This window comes from Barbus barbus, assembly GCF_936440315.1.
Source record: "Barbus barbus genome assembly, chromosome: 29".
Classification (NCBI taxonomy): Eukaryota; Metazoa; Chordata; class Actinopteri; order Cypriniformes; family Cyprinidae; genus Barbus; species Barbus barbus.
In genome coordinates, this window is record NC_136757.1 from 15,622,591 (window position 1) to 15,632,390 (window position 9,800).

Sequence of the window (9,800 nt, forward strand, 5' to 3'; positions counted from 1 at the left end):
CTGAGTAAAAGGTATTTGTATGGACAAAGCTTTCTTTTTTAGAACTAAGTCAAATGTATCACGTGTTCAAAATTAATAAATAAGAAAAAAACCTTTCTATCGATTGCACGCACCAAATAATTTGTAGAATATTACATATTTTAGAATTATATAGCATAAATAAATGAAAGTACTTTTGATTGATGTTGTCTCTTTAACCCGTTAGTGACTGTAATGTGTGAGGCCAGCCCTCCGCGCGCTGCAGTGACGTTTGCATCCGCGAGAGTGACCGGAGTCTGAGCGCGCGGCGGAGCAGCGGGACACGGTGAGTGAACTGTTAACGAATCCCCGAAACACCGCGACCCGGCACGGTCAATCAACGTTACATTCACAAGCTCGCGTACTATACATCGAGCGCCGGCTTTAAGAGGAAGGTCGCTCAACAAAACTCGGCATAACGAACATATGCTAAGGTGCTAGCTCGAGCTAATGAGTCGCAGGCCGGCTGACTGAGCAGAATTACCCCGGCACAGCAGCGTTGCTGCCCGTCGGAGGTCACAGGAAACACCGGTGCGTTTACAGGCCACGGTCTCTCCTGCGATCAGATGAAAACAAACACCTATCCGCATGTTAACGGTGAAATATTTGATCTGTGCGCGTTAAATTGACTTACTGTGTGTTGGTTAAGTTAAACTCTCTGTGTTTGTATTTAACCTGCGTTTTGATTCACATGTTAAATCTCACTAGTGTCCACACTGGCATACAGTCTCACTCGACAAGTGACTTAATAGTCTTTGACCAAAATGACATTACAGCTGTTAGTGTAGAGGAATGTTTCGTGCAGACTGGATCCTAAAGCTGTAGAGTAGATGCAGTCTTGTGTCATGTTATAATTACAGTCCTGGTGACACCGAGATGTTACTGAACGTCTTAGGGAGACGATGATCATCTGTACACCTGTTGCAGTGAGTTTTTATCCGTATTTGTGATATTTAGTTTAGTCTGATGATATTTAAACAGAAAGTAAGTCAGAAAAAACTAACAGATTAATATCATTCACTGGTCTGGAGAATGCACTTTTTATTGCTTATAGTGATTGACATTGAATGGTGTCAAAGGATAATTTTCATTTTCATTTCATGCTGACTTTAACTTTCCTCAGTGTTCAGAATGTTTTAATTGAGCCACTTTTTTCAAGTTTTAGTTGCTTCAGGCTGAATGAACTGGTGCATTAGCATAGAATTGGTTGGATCTGCATGCAGTAGATAAGCTGTTTGTTTGGTCATTTGGATGCATTTGCATCCTTGATCAGAGTGGAATTTAAAATGCACTCTGAATGACCTCAAAGAGCCCTGTAAACATTTGCTGGGAATGTGCACAGCACAGCTTATAGTGCTTTAAAGTAAAGTAATTGTTTAAATAAACAACTTATAATTAAAAAAAATAAGTTTTTTTACCATGCAAACTTTATAACTAAAGCATGCTAACTCTTCATGAAACAGAAGTTGTGGAAGTCTTTGGTATTATGATGGTGGGGCTTGACCTTTTACATCTAGAAATTGTTGTGACTGACAAGTTGCTGGAAGGGGCGGGAGGATCCAAAGAAAAGAATTTTGATTTTAAAGAAACTTCAGAGCAACACTAAAAAAAATGTAGCTTTGAAATAATGTAGGCGACAGGGTGCTGTATACCTAGTAAGCCGTGAAAATCTTTATGAAGAAGCGGTATAAATATGGTTAACATTTATGGTTCTGGAAACCTCAGAAAACCAAAAACCTGTTTTAAGCCTCAAACCAAGCACTGATGAATAAGTATGTGTGTGTGTGTGTGTTGTATGTGTGCGTGTGTGCGCTCTGCGCTGCGATTAAATCTTACAGGCCTCAACAGAGAGACCCACCATGCGTGAATATAAGCTTGTGGTCCTGGGCTCTGGAGGCGTGGGGAAGTCTGCACTGGTAACTTCAGCATTTTTAAAGTCTACACATTACTGTATTATAAATGGGTATTGTATACAGTATTTGTAGTGTTTTTCTCTCTAGTCACTCTGTAGTATTTATTCAGGTCTTTATTTGGATTGAATGAAATTCTGGTCTTTTACAGACAGTTCAGTTTGTACAGGGAATATTTGTTGAAAAATATGATCCCACAATAGAAGACTCGTATAGAAAGGTAAGTAAATAATTTTTGCATTGCTGAATTAATACAACACATTGGGAAATGAGTTAATGCAGTACTGACACCCTCTCCCTGTTTTTTTTATTTAATTTTTTTAAGCAAGTTGAGGTTGATGGACAGCAATGTATGCTAGAGATCCTGGACACTGCAGGCACAGTGAGTTTAATATGATGCATGAACTCAACTGCCCAATTAGTTAATTAGTCTTTCATGTGAACTCAATAGATTATTGATTGTTTGCCTAAAGGAGCAGTTCACAGCGATGAGGGACCTGTACATGAAGAATGGGCAGGGCTTCGCTCTGGTTTACTCCATCACAGCACAGTCCACCTTTAATGACCTGCAGGACCTACGGGAGCAGATTCTCAGAGTGAAGGATACAGAGGATGTGAGTCACTTTGAATAATAATTAATGAACTATATTATTATTATTAGTGATGCTTGCGTTGTCAAATCTCAAATCATAATATAATTTTTTTAATTATGTGGAAAAAAATAGCAAGTTATAGCCAGCAAAGGCAAAACAAATAAAGCACAAAGCTGATTTGATTTTTATTGCGGCAAGAGCTTTGAGACAAGTTTGCAGAAGCTGTATTCACACTATGGCACACCACACTGCTTCACCAGAGTACCCACATTCTTTATTTACAACTCATCAGGCATAGCCGTTTCAGTTCTCTAAGCATTAAAGGGGACCTATTGTGATCCTTTTTACAAGATGTAAAATAAGTCTCTGATAATCACAGAGTGTTTATGTGAAGTTTTAGCTCAAAATACCCCACAGAGAAATTTTTATAGCTTATTAAAACTGCCGCTTTTAGGGTATGAGCCAAAATGCTCCGTATTTGAGTATGTTGCTTTAATGCAAATGAGCTGGTGCTCCCAGAGAAGAGGGCAGAGCTTCAAGAGCTCAAGCTCCCGCATCAGCAGTGCTAACCTTTGCAAATAAACATTCCTCGATTAGTACAAGCCTGTTATCTTTACAGAAAACATACTCTGTTTCAAAGTGAGTCATCTGATTATACTGTGCATAATAAATTTGCGTTTATGAATTACACAGACGGGGAGCACGGTGGGATAAAAATGACAGCATAGCTGGTCTCATGGTGCATGGCATGCTATCACAAACTTTATAAGACCCACTCGTGATTATGAGCTTAATAAACTCAAGCGATCGATTGACATTGCTTTCATATGCAACTTTTAACCACCACTTTCCTATTCATGATCATTCATGAAGACCGCACCAGTGAAAACAGGCAGATTTTTTGCGAGTTAAAATTTGACGTGGAGTCAGATTTCACTGATCACGTGAAGAGAGGTGCTTTCAGCGCGAGCGCTTCGTGGGTAGAGCCTGGTTTATACTCGCCGCGTCAGCACAAGCGCGAAGGTGTGCGTCGCGGATGGAGCGCAACGGAGGATTTTGTTTTCAAACTAAAGTAAAAGACCGCTTCTTAAACCAGAGAAGGTGAACAAGTCCTGTCAGCGACAGCCAGTTTAGTTTTACTTTTCTTTTTGTTTTCGTTTTGAGAAGCTTGTTATCTTTGCTGTTTACCTCACGTTACGCTATGGAGGCTTTCCTTAATTTAAAAAATATATATATTAATATTTATTTGCTTCCTCAGAGTTTGCTAAACATTCTGTAATATACTCGGTATATAATACAGCATGTGATGTGTCCTGTCCTATGCCTCGTCTTATTCGTTTTTGTTAATAAATGTTATGTAAGCTAGTTTGTCATTTTAACGTACTGTTTTATTGTTGTTGTGCTTTTTAATTAAGAATAACAATGAATCCATCTTTTGTTTTAGTCTTAAAAAGTGAAAGGTGTATAGATATAAGCAAAACAGACAATTATCTTTTCTTGTAAAATGTGACACCAAGATCGCAAATTTGAAAGTGAAAACGCACGAAAAAAAGGAATTCCTGTTCACAAAATTGAAATCACAAATAATACAGATGAAAAAGAACGAGTTGAATGTTGAATACTTTCGTTACCATATAACTATAAACTATGATAAAAGTTCATCAGCATGCATTGATTAATCAAATGTTGTAGCAAAAACAAAAAACAAATTGCAACCAAATTATGTGCGACCAACTGAGAAAGTTAGTCGCAAAAGTGAGATCAGTGGGAAGAACGAGTCTAGAGCCCTGCATGAAAGACTGCTAATTCTCAAAATTCTTTTTAAGATGACTGAAAGGAGGAAAAACCAAAGTGAAGTATGGACTTACTTCACGCAGTCATTTATTTACTTTATAACAGTAAATAAATATCGGTTCTGCATATCGGTTATCAGGCACATAAACATGCAAATAATTGGTATCGGTTATAAAAAAAAAAATCGGTCGATCACTAATATATATTAGTATATTTATTTATTTATTTATTAGGGATGCACAATATTGGATTTTTGCCGATATCCGATATGCCAATATTTTTCAACTCATTTTGGCCGATACTGATATATTTCCTTTTGTTTGGAAACAACACCAAGTCTTGTGCAGAAATTATAAGCAAAATTCTTGCGTAACCTGTAAGTGAACAACGGCTCTGTGTAGTAAATGCTGCTCCATCTGAAACCATGTGATGGAGATTTACTGCTGATTACAGAACTGGCTTTACTGACAAAATGGGCATGAAAATCACATTTGATTTAATCGTGTAGACCTAGTCCACATGAAATCCAAATTTACAATATTAATTTTTGTTAGTGCACATTGCTAGTCTTAAAGTCAATTAATCCGTGCAAGTTAATCCTCTGAAAAAAATAGTTTGTTTTAGTAATCTTAAATCAAAATCTGATCTTTTGCTTCTGCTCTGGAATGGAATGCCTTTTCTGATGACTGACCGCTTATGAAGAATTTGCTTAGCCACGCCCCTCCAGCCGTTAGTTTGCTGCAAGTGAGAGATGAGAGGAGCGCAAAAATAAAACTCCACCAGTCAATGTTCCGTTTCATTTGGAAATACGTCACCATACTGAAATCCAGTTGGCAGCAACTTCCGGTTTACACAGATTACAAAGTCCCTCCTTCCGACAAGCGCAGTCTGCTCTGATTGGCCATCTGATACAGTGCATTGTGATTGGCCAAACACCACAAGCACGAGTCTGAAATGTAACTCCCCTTTCCATAATCGTGAGCTTTAGCTTTCAAAATAAATGTAAAGACAGTTAACCCTTACATGCATTCCTCGGGTCTTTCATTCTTTTCACACCCGGTACATCATTCTCTACCCTCTCGCTCCTTAATTTTTTGAAGTTAGACATCAACTTTCTTTGTATTCCTCAATCTATTCATTATAAACAATATAAAAATAAAAAAAATAGTAAAATATAAAAGAGTGCCTGTTTTCTGATGAATTTTTTGTAAAAAGTGTATAGGGTCGCTAGAGACCCGAGGTAGGTAAATGTGTACTTTTTTCCAGGCAACTATATTTACATATCTGATGACTCCATATGTACAATGCATCTTTTTTTCCTCAAGGTGGCACTGTATGATACACGATGATGTGGCGTTTCATAATTGTCTCCGGCATAAAACAAATGAATATCATCAGCAAAAATATTTTTTTTTACACAGATCGTGATAAGGAGAGTGACAGCTTTTAATAATAATTATATTAAGGGATTTTGCAAATGTGATATTGATTTAATACAACAGATCAATAAACAAGTACTGCATGATTTTGCTCTATGTCATCAACGAAAATAGTTCAAAATAAAGTAACAGCTGAGCCGCTGCGCGTTTCTAAAAGCAAACACGGCGTGTTTCATTCATGAATGAAAGTGCGTTTTTGAACTAATCTGAGTCAGTTGCTGCGTCCCAATTCGCATTCTATCTGTCCTAAATAGTATTCAAAAAGAGAATTAGTATGATTATCATTTTTGTGCATGAGGTCTTAAAGAGACAGCAGCCTAAATAAACTGCTGCTGTCTTTCATTATACAGAGAAGACTATTCAGCGTTATTTTACAGTTGAATAGATTATAGTTAGACCTAACTGAAAAAATTTAAGTACTGATAATTTAATTTCTTTCTAATTTTTTTTTGTTTGGGCTATTGATTGTCATTAATTTATTTGTTCTTATTTTATTATTTACTATTTACATGACTTTTTTAGTTAAAATAAATTCAATTGTAAGTGTGTGTGAATCTTGGGTGGGGAGGGGCGTGGTCCATGGGGAATAGTCCTGCCACCACAGCTGGAAAAAATCCTAGAGGAAATATTGCATACATTTAATAAAGTTAGAAAAATGCATTTACAAAGGTAAAAAGAAAATGCCCCTGTAAATCACTTTGAGTCAAATGCCACCTCGTATTAAGAACGCTAATTTTTTATTATTGATTAGAAGGTGCTCCTAAATTTTTTTAAATTAGAGGATAAGAACTCCTAATTACAAGAAGAAAAACACTGCTCTGAAACTGGGTGTGTGACAGGTATGGCTGTGGAATGGGGTTTGGCCAAGGGAAAATTCAGTCAAAAGATTTATTTTAATTTTTTTTGCTTTAACACTTGTGCATTGCTTAGGACTTCATTTGGACAACTTTAAAGGCGATTTTCTCAATATTTCGATTTTTTTGCACACTCAGATTCCAGATGTTCAAATAGTTGTATCTCGGCCAAATATTGTCATATCCTAACAAACCACATATTAATGGAAGAAAGCTTATTGTTTCATCTTTCAGATGATGTACAACTTCAAAAAATGTACCCGTATGGCTGGTTTTGTGGTCCCGGGTCACATTTAGTCCAATCATAGCAAAACAGAATTTTCAGCAGCCATTGCTCCAGTCTTCAGTGTGTCACATGATCCTTCAGAAATCAGTCTAATATGTTGGTAATCAAGAAACATTTCTTGTTATTATCAGTGTTGAAACAGTTCCTCTGCTTAATTTTTATTGTGAAAATTGTGATGCATTTGTTTTCAAGATCCTTTGAATAGAAAGTTCCAAAGAACAGCTTTTATTTGAAATGGAAATCTTTTGTAGCATTATTTACAACTTTGCTGCCACTTATGGACAATTTAAGTGCTGAATAAAATCATTAATTTATTTTTAAATTGCATTGACCACAAACATTTGAACAGTAATGTGGATATGAATGTTACCTGAGCACATGATATGTTTTGTGCCTCTAAATGAGACACTAATCTTTTAAAAGTCAATCTAGCTAAAATCTAAACCATGAACTCTCAGTGAGTTTCTAAGCCAGATGGAAACATAGTATATACACTCATCAGATGTCTCTCTTTCTCTGTTTGTATAGGTGCCAATGATCTTGGTTGGAAATAAGTGCGATTTAGAGGATGAGCGGGTAGTTGGGAAGGAGCAGGGTCAGAATCTTGCTCGTCAGTGGAGTAATTGTGCCTTTCTAGAATCTTCTGCCAAATCAAAGATCAACGTCAATGAGGTGAGTCACAGTTAAAAAAAAACAACATATGTACCAGGTCACATAAAGACAGTCCTCTAATGGAAGTCCTTTGCGTTTTTGTCTGTGTCTATCAGATCTTTTATGACCTGGTAAGACAGATAAACAGAAAGACGCCGGTGGAGAAGAAGAGAGCGAAAAAGAAGTCAAACTGCGTCCTGCTGTAACATAACTGCATCACTGCAGCAGCTCTGAGCCAGGTAGTCGATCAGAAGGTCATTAGGAATCAGTACATGCACTATTAAGAACTCCTTTGATCCATGATCAATGATAAAGATTTCACCCTGTTTTTTTTCTTGTTGTTTTTTTTGCTTCAGCGATATCTACTAGGGATCCACAAAATACCAGTTATTGAATTATAAATGATTGATTAAATGGTTAAAAGCCTTTTTCTAATTGTTTTAATGTTACAGAGACCAAGTGTATGTTAGAAGATCAATGAAAATTTGATTTCTCATATCATGACCCATTTAATATCTGTGGTGATACCTGAAGAAAGCTATCAATAAGCATTCCCAGTCATCTTAATGGCATTATTTGCATCTTGTTGCACCATTAAAAAAACAGCACCACTTGAAAAGATTTTTGCATTTAGGACAAGACTTGTATGTCTTGTGATGCTAAACCATCTTTTTGGTTAAGCAGCTCTGCAAAGGGGTTACTTGAGATGGAAGCATGATTTTTCCCCCCTTTCATTCTTTTCAGATTGCCGAAATGAAGAACTGTTGCCCAGATGGCCAACATTCCTGTTCCTCTGTACAGTTATTGGCCAAACAATAAGTAAGGCTGAACTCCAGACTCCTCAACTAATTCACAGACTTGACAGAAAAAGAGAGATGCGACCTCTGCCTTTCCTTCCAGAGCAGTCTTGAAATTTCAAGACTACCCCCCCCCCCCCCCCCCCCCCCCCCCGTTCCTTGATTTAAAGTTTTTTTATTTTTTATTATTCTCTCTGATGGAGATTGCACATTAAGGATCTGTGTCTGGAGCAGAAGCTCCGTCTGTAACATGGCAAAGAGGGGTTAGACAGTCTGGGAGAGAGGGTTCAGGACTTTCTTAATGCCTACAGAGAGAATGGGGACATTTCAAAAACATGCTCATGTTTGTAAACTGATCAGATATGTTTTTTTTTTTCCCCATAATGTTTGGACTATCACTAATCATTTGTACAGAGACGAAGCTGTGTCCTTCATTCATCCAAACATTTTCTGAGTGGCTTTGAACACTCACTGGTTTCAAATTCCCCATAATATGCTTAGATTCTTATTTCCTTTTATCTAAACAAACTGTGAAAAATGTCCTTTTTTCTTTTGGTGGTAAGGTTAAAATAAGAAATTTGGATTTGTCTATCTTGAAGATAAAGATATGTTGTACTGAATCCAATGCATTTGTTTTTTCACAATCAATTTTTCCAGCTTTTAAAGATAATTACAGTTTAGTATATTTTCTTCCTTTTTTCCCTTGGTTGTATTTTGCGGTAGGCTGTAGCTCAGCCTGGGATAAATATCAACCGTTTTGTGCCTGAGCAGGAGAAGGATGAAATCAGATCTATAATGCAGAGATGACTTCTCCTCCGATAACCGCTAAACCAATAATCAATAGTCAGTCCTTGACACTTCATTTGCCAATTAAATCAGTCTTGATGTGTCAGATATTTTATTTTAGTTTTCATTGTTCTGCTCCATGGTTTTGTTGAGCATTTCAAACAGTGTCTGGCTGGCTTTTGATTAGTTTTTAAAGTAATGTGTGCTTTGATTTCTTCTTTTTGGACATAGATTTAAATAAATGTATTTCATATTGATGCAGTGTTTTGTGTATTTCCAGATTACCATTCCTCACCAATAGACCATTACAGAGAAACAGTTTTTCAGTGTGGTTCACTTTATGTACTGTAGTTACAAATATAGCACAAAGCCATATAAATCCACTTATCTTGCATTTTTCCGCAAAGTTCATTGCAGGTATGGAATGCAACAAACATAGGTGATTCATGCTTGCTGCACACCAGATTATATGCTGCATTAAATGCAAAAAAAGTGTTTAATAAAGATTCATATTCCTGATGCATAAGACTTGAATGGAAAATCCTGTTCCTTTTTTAAAATGTAGTCTCATAGGCCTATAGGAACTGTTTATTTATCTATTTATTTTTATTTAGAAAAACAGTATCCCACATCACATCATTAAATGGCTCTGAAAACAAGTAGAGAGACTAT

The 9,800-nt window shown here is 36.7% G+C and overlaps 1 protein-coding gene across 2 annotated transcripts; it reads left to right on the plus strand.

Moving 5' to 3' along the window:
* Nucleotides 1-205: 205 nt before the first annotated feature.
* Nucleotides 206-9,385, plus strand: LOC306849004 (ras-related protein Rap-1A-like). 2 transcript variants are annotated; one of them, XM_079383828.1, is made up of 8 exons: nt 206-304; nt 1,857-1,934; nt 2,080-2,148; nt 2,254-2,310; nt 2,402-2,542; nt 7,423-7,566; nt 7,662-7,784; nt 8,290-9,385. In XM_079383828.1, exons 2-7 carry the CDS (start codon nt 1,878-1,880, stop codon nt 7,749-7,751), a joined length of 558 nt encoding a protein of 185 aa, XP_079239954.1. In that variant the 5' UTR covers nt 206-304; nt 1,857-1,877; the 3' UTR covers nt 7,752-7,784; nt 8,290-9,385. The 2 variants fall into 2 exon arrangements, with proteins under 2 accessions (XP_079239954.1, XP_079239955.1); XM_079383829.1 differs by having other exon boundaries at nt 289-549.
* Nucleotides 9,386-9,800: the final 415 nt, after the last annotated feature.